Source organism: Muscardinus avellanarius (assembly GCF_963383645.1).
Source record: "Muscardinus avellanarius genome assembly, chromosome: 18".
Classification (NCBI taxonomy): domain Eukaryota; kingdom Metazoa; phylum Chordata; class Mammalia; order Rodentia; family Gliridae; genus Muscardinus; species Muscardinus avellanarius.
The window spans coordinates 38071357-38085281 of record NC_137804.1 but is presented as its reverse complement, the minus strand read 5'-3'; the positions used below and the strand labels follow the sequence as shown (position 1 = coordinate 38085281).

The 13925-nt window shown below is 55.5% G+C and overlaps 1 protein-coding gene across 1 annotated transcript in view; it reads left to right on the top strand.

Annotated features, from left to right (window-relative positions):
* Positions 1–13925, top strand: part of CACNA1A (calcium voltage-gated channel subunit alpha1 A) — a gene marked incomplete at its 3' end in the record, with an annotated part of 264971 nt that overhangs the window by 179474 nt on the left and 71572 nt on the right. The window contains exons 19-23 of the mRNA XM_080715384.1: positions 1566–1672; positions 3260–3823; positions 9777–10180; positions 11226–11358; positions 12934–13063. Coding sequence (XP_080571510.1) covers positions 1566–1672; positions 3260–3823; positions 9777–10180; positions 11226–11358; positions 12934–13063 — 1338 coding nt within the window. The remainder of the gene's footprint in view (positions 1–1565; positions 1673–3259; positions 3824–9776; positions 10181–11225; positions 11359–12933; positions 13064–13925) is intronic.

The following is a 13925-nucleotide window of genomic DNA, read 5'->3' as shown; positions in this document are numbered from 1 at the left end:
TAAGCATTGCCAAGGCGAGGAAGTTGCTTCTTGATAGCTGCCCGCAACCACGTGACTACTTTTTTTTTTTCTTTTGGCATTGGGGTTGAACCCAGCGATCTACCTCTGAGCTACACTCCCCTTTGGATTTTTTGGTTATTTTTGAAACAGGGTCTCTTATTTGCTGAGAGTTCACGAAGTTGCTGAGGCTGGCCTTGAACCTGCGAACCTCCCGTCTCAGCCTCCCAGGTCCTAGGATTACAGATGTGCACCACTGCACCCGGCTTCCCTCTCCTTTTTGTTGGGTTTGTTTTCAGCCATTTCTTTTCTTTCTCTTTTGCTTTTTTTTTTTTTTTTTTTTTTTTTTGTGGTACTGGTTATCTACCTCTAAGCTACACCCCAGCCCTATTTTTATTCTTTATTTTGAAACAGGGTCTCACTGAGTTGCAAAGAGTCTCACTAAGTAGCTGAGGCTGGCCGTGAACCACCATCCTCCTGTCTCAGCCTCCCAAATGCTGGGATTACAAGCGTGCGCCACCACGCCTGGTTTCCAGCCCTATTTTTTATTTTGATATAGGGTCTCACTGAGTTGCAAAGGGCCTCACTAAGTAGTAGCTGAGGTGTCAATGAACCGCGATCCTCCTGTCTCGGCCTCCCAAATGCTGGGAAGGTGTGCGCCATCACACCCGGCTTAATTCTTTATTTTGAAACAGGGTCTCACTGAGTTGCAGAGGGCCTCTCTAAGTAGCTGAGGCTGGCCGTGAACCTGTGATCTTCCTGTCTCAGCCTCCCAAATGCCGGGATTACAAGAGTGCACCACCATGCCTGGCATGTGTTGCTGGCTTTTTGATTGAACAAACCAAGCCCCACATGACAGTGGGAGGATTTAAGGTCCCTGAACATCTTTTTCTGTATTTCTAAAAAACCCCATCCTCCTCTCCAACCACGGAGGAGCCATGCCCTGAGCAGCCGGCTGTGACCCAGGTTCATGGCTGACCCTCCTGGTTGCCCCTCCTGATCCCCCCTCCCGGGGCTGTCAACAGCTCATGGCTTGAGCCCTGGGACACCAGGCTTTTCTGCATGTGGAGCTGCTCAGTGTTAGTGGGGACATCAAAACAAAGCGTTTGCCGGGCGTGGTGGCGCACGCTTGTAATCCCAGCGTTCAGGAGGCTGAGACAGGAGGATCCAGGTTCAAGGCCAGCCTCCTCTACTACTTAGTGAGGCCCTTTGCAACTCAGTGTGACCCTGTTTCAAAATTTAAAAAATAAAAAATAGGACTGGGTGTGTAGCTCAGAGGTAGAATGCCCCTGGGTTCCATCCCCAGTATTGAAAAAAAAAGAAAGAGAAAAGGAAAGAAAGGAAGGAAGGAAGGAAGGAAGGAAGGAAGGAAGGAAGGAAGGAAGGAGAAGAGGAAAGATGAGCTGGAAAAGCAAGTTTGGTTCCGAGGGGCATAGCAGTCCCCCTTCACCGCCGTGGGCTACTGGCTCGGAGCAGGCAGCTGGGTTCCGATCGGCCGCCCCGGTGTGCAGCAGGGAGAGGTGGCCCCGGGCCTGGCTTGGTGAACCAGGCCGCCATGTTCCTTCTAGGATGAGCAAGAGGAGGAGGAGGCTGCTAACCAGAAACTCGCGCTCCAGAAGGCCAAGGAGGTGGCGGAAGTGAGCCCTCTGTCTGCGGCCAACATGTCCATCGCCGTGTAAGTGGGTGCTTCCCGGATGCACGGGCTCCTCGGCCTCACGCCTCCTGGCAAGGACCTGGGCCCAAGGAGCGGGCTCTGCAGGGACACCCTGGCCCTCGCCCTCGCTCGGCGGCACCCACGAGCGCCCGCGCTGCCCAGCGCTGTCCCAGCGGCCTGGAGGGTCTCAGCCGGGCTGAGCTGTTTGAGTCAGGGAGAGAGATGAGAAATGAGATACAGAAGCAAATTATTGTGTTAGCAGGTGATAGGACAACAGAAAAATAAAGCTGGGGAGGACAGTGGGAGGGGAGCGCTCCTGGGCTGAGGGGTGCCGGGGATGCAACCCAGGCCTTGCACGTGCTAAGCAAGCGCCCCGCCCCCAGCCACACCCCAACCCCAAGAGTGGTGATTCTAAACAAACTAGCCAGAGAGGGCCTCCCTAAGAAGGTAACCAACCCTGAAGAAGAGCCATTGAGGAGGCCTGGGGGAGATGCATCCAGGCGGAGGGCGTGGCATATGCCAAGGTCTTGAGGCAGGAATGGGCCCACACCAAAGGCCAGTGTCCTGGAGGAAAAGGGGTGATGGGGAGGAGTCATGGGGCATGGGGAGGGGCTTTTCTTCCTCAAAGCAGGCGGTGGTTACGGTAGAGGGGAAGCCCAGAAGGCTCAGGCAGGTGAGTTCAGGGCCCAGCACTAGGAAGGGAGGGTCTCTATGAAACCCCCATGCTTCCTGCAAGCCCCTGCGCACCCCAGGCCCATGGACACACAGGCAGTAGCCCGGCTGGGCGCTCTGTGTTGCTGCCCTGCTCACTCCCTGGGACCCAGAACTCAGATTAAAGGGTAACACACAAGGCAGCCATGGTGGCACAGGCCTGTCACCCCAATCCTTGTGAGACTAAGCAGGAAGAGCGCTTCGGCAACTTAACAATGCCCTGTTTCCAAATAAACAAAATAAGCCAGGCGTGGTGGCGCACGCTTGTGATCCCAGCATTCTGGAGGCCGAGACAGGAGTATTGCGATTTGAGGCCAGGATCAGCTACTTAGTGAGGCCCTTTGCAACTCAGTGAGACCCTGTTTCAGACTGAAAAATAAAAAATAGGGCAGGGGTTGTAGCTTGGAGGTCGAATGCCCCTGGGTTTCATCCCCAGGACTGCAAATAAGTAAGTAAATAAATAAATAATAGGGCTAGGGGTATAGGCCCCTGGGTTTTACCCCTAGTACCACAAAGATAAATTAATAAAATAGGGCCAGGACTGTAGCTCAGAGGTAGGATGCCCCTAGGTTCAATCCCCAGTACCACCACCACCACCAAAAAAAAAAAAAAAAAAAAAAAGTCACAGACATTGAGGAGCTTTGGAACCTACTGCAGGCCATCTCCTCTCACCAGCTGTCTCAGAGGGTGAGACATTTTGACCCAGAGGTTAATTCTGAAGATGGGTGGGGCGGGGGCTGAGCCGAGAAGCCCCTTCCCACGAGCCGGGGGTACCCAGAGCAGCTGGTAGGTGGTGTCCACTTGACCCGTGGTGGGCGCTGGGCAGACAGCCCACGTGGGGACCCTGGACCCCGTGCGCCCCGTCGGGCCCGCTCACCCCGCCGGCCTGGGTTGCAGGAAGGAGCAGCAGAGGAACCAGAAGGCGGGCAAGTCGGTGTGGGAGCAGCGCACCAGCGAGATGCGCCGGCAGAACCTGCTGGCCAGCCGCGAGGCGCTGTACGGCGAGCCGGACCCCGACGAGCGCTGGGCGGCGGCCTACGCGCGCCACCTGCGGCCCGACGTCAAGACGCACCTGGACCGGCCGCTCGTGGTGGACCCGCAGGAGAACCGCAACAACAACACCAACAAGAGCCGCGCGCCCGAGCCCGCGCCGCGCCCGCACGAGCCCCGCAAGCCGGGCCGCGAGGGCGACGCCGAGCCGCCGCGGGACCCCGCGCGCCGCCCGCGCCCCGACGGCGAGCCCCGCCGCCACCGCGCGCACCCGCACCCGCACCCGCACCCGCACCCGCACCCGCACCCGCACCCGCACCCGCACCGCCGGCCCGGCGGCGACGAGCCGGGGGAGCGCCGCCCGCGGCCCCGCGACGACGGCCCCGGGCCCGGCCCCGACGGCGAGCGCAGGCGGCGCCACCGCCACGCGGCCCCCGGCCCCGACGGCGAGCGCAGGCCCCGCCGCAGGAAGTGAGTGGGGGGCGGGGAGGGCCAGAAACCCCGACGGGGAGGGCCGCAGCGGGCTCAGAGATCCAGCGCCCCCGGCTCAAGCCCCAAAGGCAAAAGGGAAAAGAGCCGGGCGTGGTGGGGGTGGGCGCACGCTTGTCATCCCAGAACCTGGGAGGCTGAGAAAGGAGGGTCGCGGTTCGCGGACAGCCTCAGCTACTTAGTGAGGCCCTCTGCAACTCAGTGAGACCCTGTTTCAAGAAATAAAAAGACTGAAAAATAGGGTTGGGGGTGTAGCTCGGAGGTAGAATGCCCCTGGGTTCCATACCTAGTACTGCAGAAAGAAGGAAAGGAAAGGAAAGGAAAGGAATGGGGCTGGGGGTGTAGCTTGGAGAGGGAATGCCCCTAGGTTCCACACCCAGTACCACACACACACACACAAAAGGCTGGAGGAGAGCACCCCAGTCTCCATCCCCAGCGCAGGGAGATCCATGATGCATTCATCCACTATAAAAAATAATAATAATAAGATTGGTAAAGATAAAACTTTGAGATCATAAAATAATAGGAAATTATCTTCATTCTCTCTTAGGATGAGGCTGGCTGCCCTCAGAGGCCTTATACATTTCCTTTTTTCTTTTCTTTCCATTTTTTCTTCTTCTCTTCCTTGGTCATTCCTTAGGCCTCTGCACAGACATAGCCCAGGTCTCACTCTAGGCTACTGGTGCTGTACATTTTTTCTTGCTGCTCCTTTTGCCTTCCCCCTTCCTACCTTCATCTCTCTTTCCCCTTTAAAGCATCCTCTCCCTAATGCTGTCAGTGGCTCACCCATCTAAACAGAGACAGGAGCACTTTCTGTTTCAACAGTAGCTGGCAGCCAGGTATGGGAGTGCACGCTTGTAATCCCAGAACCTGGGAGGCTGAGAAAGGAGGGTCGCAGGTTCAAGGCCAGCCCCAGCAACTTAGTGAGTCCTCTGCAACCTAGCAAGACCCTGTTTCCAAACAAAAAATAAAAGGAGGGGTGGTCTGTAGCTCAGTGGCAAAGCACCTGCTTTGCAGGTACGGCGCTCTGGGTTTGATCCCTGGTTCCAAAAAGACTCAAATAAAATAAAATAAAAATAAAAAAGGCGGCTGAGGGTGCAGCCAGCAGTAAAATGCCCCTGGGTTCCATCGCTAGTACCAGAAAAAAATAATTGATTCCAAATTCCTCACAGCAGGTGGCTCAGCCCAATGATACCTCCACCCGGTGGTACCTCCCCGTGGCCAGAAGAGGGGTAGAGCTTTCCCAGATCCTCTCTCTAAAAATGTAGATCCCAGAGCGTTTGCTATACCCCGGCAGCTGGACATCAGTCCTGCTGAGCAGGGGAACTCTCACAAGACGCGTCCCACCCCAGGATCAATACCTCAGCTGTCTGCATCCGTCACCCTGGCAACCCACTTCCCCAAAGGAGCAAGAAGAGAGCTGCTGCGCTGGGACAGCATCCTCTTGCGCCTGGCTCTTTGGGGTGGGGTACTGGGGCTTGAGCCAGGGTGTTCGACCTCTAAACTACGTCCCCAGACCCATTTATTTTTATTTATTTGTGTTTACCTATTTTTTCTAATTTTTTTGTGAGTCTGGGGGTAGAACCCAGGGGCATTCTACCTTTGAGCTACTCCCCCTATCCCGATTTTTATTCTTTATTTTGAAACAGGGTCTCACTGAGTTGCAGAGGGCCTCACTAAGTAGCTGAGGCTGGTCCGCGAACCGCGATCCTCCGGTCTCAGCCTCCCGTATGCTGGGATTACAAGTGCGCGCCACCACGCCTGGCTTGTGTTTGTTTATTTATATTTATTTATTTAGTGGTATGCGGGATGGAACCCAGGGGATTCTACCCCTGAGCTATACCCCAAACCCTATTTTATTCTTTTTCGGTGTGTGTGATGCTGGAGATGGAGCTCAGAGGCATTCTGTTTTAGTGTTACATTCCCAGCCCATCTTATTTCTTATTTGGAAACAAGGTCTCACTGGGTTCACACCTGTGATCCTTCTGTCTCAGCCTCCCAAGTACTGGATTCGAGGCAGGTGCCACCAAGCCTGGCTTATTTTTTATTTTGAAACAAGGTCTCACCAATTTACTGAGGTTGGCCTTGAACCTATGATCCTCCGGTCTCAGCCTCCCAAATGCTGGGATTACAGGTGTGTGCCACCACACCAGGCTTATCACCCTAATTCTTAAAGCAGTCCCAATGGCCCCTTTCCAGCCTCCTCACCCCAATGTACAATGAACTCCAAACTGACTATCATACTTTTTTTAAAAACTGGGTAGTGCTGTAGCCTCAAGTTTTTATGACCAGGGTCCAGGTCAGCCTTTTCCGAGCTGGGGAACATGGGGAAATGGGCTTTGCTTCTCTGGCATTAGTTTCTTCCTGTATAAAATGGAACTGATCCAGCCAGACGTGATGGCTCATGGCTGTAATCCCAGCTACTCGGGAGGCTGAGGCAGGAGTATTGCAAGTTTGAGGCCAGCAGGACTCTCTAAAAAATAAGCCGGATATGGCAGCATACACCTGTAATTCCAGTGCTTGGGAGGCTGAGGCAGGAGGGTCCAGGTTTGAGATCAGCCTCGGGACCTTGGCGGGGCATCAGCAAAGCAGTAATACCCTGTTTCAAAATAAAAAGCAAAACACAGGGCTGAGATATGGTTCAGAGGTAGAGCACCCCTGGGTTCAATCACCAGTACCACAACAAAATAAAAAGGGCTGGGGTGTAGCTCAGTGGTGGAGTACCCCGGAGTACTGTAGTAATAATATCAATAACAACACCACCACCAAGCCAAGTACAGCAGCTCGTGCCTTTAATTCCAGGTGCTCTGGAGGCTGAGATGGGAGCGTCACAGGTTCAGGGCTGTAACTCAGTGAGGCCCTGTTCAAAATAAAAAATAAGCCAGGCGTGGTGGCGCACACTTGGGAGGCGGAGACAGGAGGATCGCGCAGGTTCAAAGCCAGCCGCACTGGCTTAAGAGACCCTGTTTCCAAATTATATATATATGAGGTCCGGGAGCATAGCCCGGAGGTAGAAGGTCTTCCAGGAACCCCAGTACCACCAAAAATTAAAATTAAATGTTTAAATTAAGGATTCCCGACTTTAGTTCTATCTGTAAGAGATTATCAAAAAAGATCAAACCAGCCGGGCGTGGTGGCGCACACTTGTAATCCCCACGCTTGGGAGGCAGAGACAAGAGGATCATGCAGGTTCGAGCCAGCCGTGCACGCTGGCTTAAGAGACCCTGTTTCCAAATAAAAAAGTATAAAATAGGTAGCCCAGAGGTAGAAGTGTTTCCAGGAACCCCAGTACCACCATAAATAAATAAATAAATAAATAGGCTGGGGGTGTAGCTCAGAGGTAGAGTGCCCTTGATGAACTCCCAGTACTGCAAAAAAGGGGGTGCTCAGTGGGCTAATGTAAAATCCTGGGGAGAGTGGGGGTGCGGGAAATAAGGACAAAATGGCCATTACTGCTGTGTTCATCCCCCAAATAACCTGGGGCCGGCCCTAGATCTCGAGGGCCGCGAGCGCCCCCGGCGGGATGCCGCGGCTGTGTGATGCTGGCGGCGCTGCGCCACGAGCCGCCCGTGCTGGGCAGCGGTGCCAGGTCCAGGGTGGGGAGAGGTGCCGACTTCAAAGTTTTCCGCCTCTTCTGAATCCTCCTGGGAGACGCATTGGAAATGACACCTTCCAGGGATGATCCTGGGCTTCTGCAGGCTGGGCTCGTTAAGATTCCCCCACAGACAAGGCCGCCCGAAACTACGGGAACATAAAACGAGGCGACCGGGACTCAGCATCGCACAGGGCTCCGTCCACGGCGCTGGCCCCTCGCGAGCTGCCCGCGAGCTTCCTTCCGTACCAGCTGCTATGGGGCTTTTTTTTTTTTTTTTCCAGTACTGGGGATTGAACCCAGGGGCATTCTACCTCCAAGCTAAGCTACACCTCCAGCCCTATTTTATTCTTTATTTTGAAACAGGATCTCACTAAGTTGCAGAGGGCCTCACAAGTAGCTGGGGCTGGCCGTGAACCTGCGATCCTCCTGTCTCAGCCTCCCGAGTACTGGGATTATAAGCGTGCGCCGCCACGCCCGGCTGACTTACTTAGTACACCCTTGGCAGGTGCTGATCAGAGGATTTGAGGTATCTTTCAAATGATAACTGGCTCAGCTGTTTGGTAAGGATAACTTTCCACTAAAAATACAGACAGGCTGACGTGGTGGCGCACACTGGAAACCCCACTACTTGGAGGCTGAGACAGGAGGCTCGCGGGTTTGAAGCCAGCCTCAACAACTTAGCGAGGCTCTCCACAACTTAGAGAGACCTTGTTTCCAAGAAATAAAATTGGACTAGGGGTATAGCTCAAAGGTAGAATGCCCCTGGGTTCAATCCCCAGCGCCACAAAAATAGATGATAGATTGATTGACTGATAGAGTAGGGCTGGGGGTACTCAGAGATAGAATATCCCTGGGTTCAACCCCCAGTACCTCCCCCAAAAAACACACCCACAGCGATCCTCTGTACCTGCCCATTCTGCGTCTGTGATAGGTGGAGTCAGCCCATCACAGATCCCAACATGGAGGGGATAGCTGCATCCCTACCGAACGTGCACAGACTTTTTTCTTGTTTTTGTTCCTTTAACAATACAGTAGGACAACTATAGACATAGTGTTATTGTTGTGTTAGGTGTTTTAAGTAACGGAGAAATAACTTAGTGTATAGGAGGCCAGGCATGGTGGCTGGTGCCTGTAATCTCAGTACTTTGGAGGCTGAGACGAGAGGAAAAGAGATGCTGAGGCTAGCCTCGGCAAGTTAGCAAGACCCTCGGCAGCTTTGTGAGACCCTGTTTCCAAATTAAAAAAAAAAAAAAATTAAAAGCAGGGCTGGGGATGCAGCTTGGAGGTCGAATGCCCCTGGGCTCAATCCCCAGCACCACACAAGCACACTCAAAGTCTACAGTATGTGGGTCCTGTGCAAAGATTGCACCATTTTATATAAAGGACTTAAGTGTCTGGGGATTTTGGTATCGTGGGGATCCGGGAACCTGGCCCTGCAGGGTGAACATGTGTGTGTTACGTACACACGTGTGTGTATACACACACACACACACACACACACACACACACATACACATACATTTTTGGTTTTGTGGTACTGGGGATTGAACACACAGGCATTCCACCTGTGAGCTATACCCGCAGCCTTTTAAATTTTTTATTTAGCCGGGCGTGGTGGCGCACGCTTGTAATCCCCGCGCTTGGGAGGCTGAGACAGGAGGATCGCACAGGTTCGAAGCCAGCCTCAGCTAGTTAGTGAGGCTTTCAGCAACTCAGTGAGACCCTGTTTCCAAAATATATATAAAAAGAAAAAGGTCTGGGAGTATAGCCCAGAGGTAGAAAGCCTTTGGGTTCCACCCCCAGTACCACCAAAAAAAAAAAAAAAAATTATTAAAGCAGGGTCCCAGCCGGGCGTGGTGGCGCACGCTTCTAATCCCTGCGCTTGGGAGGCAGAGACAGGAGGATCGCACGGGTTCGAAGCCAGCCACACACGCTGGCTTAGGAGACCCTGTTTCCAAATAAAAATGTAAAAATAGGTCTGGGAGTGTAGCCCAGAGGTAGAAGGGCTTCCAGGAACCCCAGTACCACAAAAATAAATAAATTAATTAATTAATAAAAATAAAGCAGGGTCCCATTTCCTAGGCGGCCGAGTCTCACTACATTGCTGAGGCTGGATTCGAACCCGTGATCCTCTTGTCCCGTGCATGCCCGGCTTAAATGTATCTCTTGGTACTGGGAATCCAATCCCGGGGCTGTCCACGGAGCTGGACCCCAGCCCTCTTTTGTGGCAGGGTCGCTCAGGGCTGAGGCCTCCAGAGCGTCCACCCCACCCGCCACTGCGTCTTGAGCGCCCCCCCCATCCTGCTGGCGTTTTAACGGGGCGGTGGGTTCTTTCCCCAGAGAGAACCAGGGCCCCGGGGTCCCCGTGTCCGGCCCCAACCTGTCGACGACCCGGCCGATCCAGCAGGACCGGGGCCGCCAGGACCCGCCGCCGGCCGAGGACATCGACAACATGAAGAATGACAAGCTGGCCACCGCGGACGCCGGGCCCCACGACGGCCTCGCCCCGCCCCAGAGCCCCCCGAGGATGGGGAACAGCGCCGACCCCGCCAGCCGCCGCACACCCAACAACCCGGGGAACCCGGCCAACCCCGGGCCGCCCAAGACCCCTGACAACAGCCTTATCGTCACCAACCCCAGCAGTGCCCAGAACAACTCAGCTAAGACTGCCAGGAAGCCCGACCACACCGCGGTGGACATGCCCCCCGCCGGCCCGCCGCCCCTCAACCACACCGTCGTCCAAGGTGAGGCCCAGCCCAGGGACTGCGGGGGGCAGGGGGTCCTGCGGCTGCCCCCCTCACAGGCCCGCCCGCAGGCCAGCAGCAGATCCCGGCCCAGGGGAACCAGGAGGGGACTCTTGGGCAGGGCCACCCTGGGAAGGTGCACAGGAAACGGGGATGCGCAGAGGAGCGCTGGGACCCGCCGGATCCCTGGGGGTGAGAGAGACTCACTGGGTTTTAAATTACCGGAGCTTTCCCTCTGGAACTCGGTCTTGGAAACCCAGTGGGTGTCTCTCACCCCCAGCTCCTGGGGGCCACATGTCCAGTGTGCAGCAGCCCCGTGGGGCCCTCGGCCACTGAGTGGCCAGTGCAGCCCAGACTCTGGCAGGAGGGGCAGGTTCTGCCCCGAGACCAAGGAATTAACAACGCCCCTGAGTGCACGGCTTCCTAAAATGCCGGGTGGCCGAGGGCCTCCTGTGCGTCCTGGGCAAGAGGGCTCCAGGGGTGCAGGAGCCCGCGCTTGTAACCCCAGTACTTGGGAGACTGAGTCAGGACGATCACAGGTTTGAGGCCAGCCTCAGCAACTTAGTGAGACCCTATTTCAATATAAAAAAGAAAAAGGGCTGGGGGTGTAGCTCAGAGCTAAAATGCCCCTGAATTCAATCCCCAACACCAACAAAAGGAGGTGAGTCCTCAACAGTGTGTGCAGAGGAAGAAGCCAAGACTCAGAGAGGCTCGGCCGGCACCGCAGACACACAGCGGAGCCGATGGCAGGGCCGGGGCGTGACGCCCCGCTGCCCAGGGCAGGGGTGTAGTTTGCCGGCACAGAGCGCAGCTTCCCCCCCGTAAAGCGGAGCAATTGGCTCCGTCCATGTGCCGGGGACCAGTGGCAGGGGGTCCTGGCGGTGTGCAGGGTGGTTGGGAGCAGGCCCGAGCCAGCCCTGCCGCTGCTGTGTGACCTCGGGGGAGTCACTTGGCTTCTCTGTGCCCTTAAACGGGGCCCACAGAGTACCCACTTGGGGATCCTGCGGGCACAGACGCCATCGGGATCATGTTCTTATCCCAACAGTGAACAAAAACGCCAACCCAGACCCACTGCCACAAAAGGAGGAGGAGAAGAAGGGGGAGGAGGACCCCGGCGAGGACGGCCCCAAGCCCATGCCCCCCTACAGCTCCATGTTCATCCTGTCCACCACCAACCCGTGAGTACGCACCAGGGCACGCCTGTGAGCCCAGGACTCAGGAGGCCGAGGCAGGAGGATCGCAGGTTCAAGGCCAGCCTCACCTACTTATTAGTGAGGCCCTTCACAACTCAGGGAGACCCTGCTTCAAAATAAAAGGATAAAATAAGGCTGAGGGTGTAGCTCAGAGGTAGAATGTCCCTGGGTTCCAGCCCCGGTAATAACACACACACACACACACACACACACACACACACACACACACACCGTGGCTAGTTGGCGCACCTGCAATTCCAGTACTTGGAAGGCTGAGACAGGAGGATGGCAAGTTTGAGGACAGTCTCAGCCACTTAGCAAGACCCCCCCTCTGCAACTTAGTGAGACCCTGCTTCAAAAACAAAAAATACAAGGGCTGGGAGTGTAGCGTGGAGGTAGAATGCCCCTGCGTTTAATCCTCAGGACCAAAAAACAACAAAACGATGGCCCTTTAGTCACAGAAGATGGGAACTTGCCATGATCCATATGTTGGTGACTGGGAGAGGCCTGCACCGTGCAGCGCCATCGGCACGAGCTTCCGGCTGCAACCCAGCGAGGCCGCCCTTAGAGGCGGAGCGCGGCCTGCGGGCTGCTGGGCCCGCCTGAGCTCTGCTCCTAACCGCGGAGAGGCGCCGGCAGACGCTCGGTGTCCCCTGGCCTCCTCCCCCTGGCCTCCTCTCCCTGGCCTCCTCCCCCTGGCCTCCTCTCCCTGGCCTCCTTTTAGAAGGTAGGTCATTTAGGGAAGAATTTATCACATGAAGGTCATATGGCTCTGAGGTTGTTCTAAGATTGCGTTTTCCCAAAGGGTATTTCTCAAAACCCTCGTCTCTGAAATGCTTCTGGACAAAGAAGAATCAGGCCTGAGACTGGAGGGCGGCCGAGCTGGCGCCTCGGGGGCTCGCGCTCGCCCTGGCGGTCATGCAGTTGGTTTGTCTCTTTTACTGAAGACACACTGAGTGCCGGCCCCTCTTCCGAGCGTTTCATCGATTCTTAAGAAAAAGGAAACGCGGAGTGACCCTATGGGCTTGGTGTTCATGCCCATCCCATTAGACAGAGGAGAACACTGAGGAGCCAGAGAGGTGCCCAGGCTCCCAAGGTCACACAGCCCCTGAGAGAGGGAGGGAGGGCGGGAGGGAGCGAGACGGAGCCAGAAGCGGCTGGCTCCAGAATGGCCGCTTGCCCGTTTGTTTTCAAGGTGCTGGGGCTGACCCCAGGGCCTGGTGCTTACCACTCACACAACCTTATCACCTGTTGTTTAAATTATTTAGTCCACCTGATGCCGGGCGTGGTGGCGCACGCTTGTAATCCCCGCGCTTGGGAGGCTGAGACAGGAGGATGGCACAGGTTCGAAGCCAGCCTCAGCTACATAGTGAGGTTCTCAGCAACTTAGTGAGACCCTGTTTCCAAATAAAGTATGAAATAGGTCTGGGAGTATAGCCCGGAGGTAGAAGGCCCCTGGGTTCCACCCCAGTACCACCAATAAATAAATAACTGAGTCATGAAGTCCGCCTGGGAGGAGGCGCGGCGCCGTGCGCTGTTCTGAGCCGTCTGTCCCCGCAGCCTTCGCCGCCTGTGCCATTACATCCTGAACCTGCGCTATTTCGAGATGTGCATCCTCATGGTCATCGCCATGAGCAGCATCGCCCTGGCCGCCGAGGACCCCGTCCAGCCCAACGCGCCGCGGAACAACGTGAGCCCCGGGAGGGAGGCTGCCGAGGGCGGGAGGGAAGCCGGGTCGCGGCCCAGGTCTGCGGGTCCAAGGGTCCCAGGGAGGCTCCAGAGCGCTGTGCAGGGCTGCTCAGAGCCCCGCAGAGCCTGCCCGAGTACGACGTCCGCCTGCACCGCTAGCTGGACAGAAAGGGCAGGACGGCGCGCGGCTCAGCAGACAGCACTTACCTGGACTGCGCGGGCCCCGGGGTCCATCCCCGCACCAAGAAAGAGGGAAGGACAGAGGGGAAGGGAATGAAGGAAAGACGAGAGCGGGAGGGGAGGGGGGAGACTATTTTGACTTGGAAGCCAGGCAGTGCTTGTGATCCCAGTACTGAGGAGGCTGAGACAGGAGGATTGCGGGTTCAAAGACAGCCTCAGAAACTTAGACCCTGTTTCAAAATAAATACAAAAATAAAATAGGGGGAGTGCTCATAAATTCAATCCCCAGTACCACACACACTTAAAAATGCAACCTAACAGACGGGCATGGTGACGCACGCTTGTAATCCCCGCACTTGGGAGGCTGAGACAGGAGGATCGCACAGGTTCGAAACCAGCCTCAGCTACTTAGTGAGGCTCTCAGCAACTTAGTGAGACCCTGTTTCCAAATAAAATATAAAGTAGGTAGGTCTGGGAGTATAGCCCGGAGGTAGAGAGCCTCCAGATTCCACCCCAGTACCACCAAAAAAAAAAAAAAAAAAAAAGTTCTGGGAGTATAGCCTGGAGGTAGAAATTCCCTGGGTTCCATCCCCAGTACAACAAAAACAAAATAAATAAATAAATAAATTAGTTAATGCAACCTAAACTTTTAATTGTAGAGAGCAGAACCCTGTGGGGTCCCC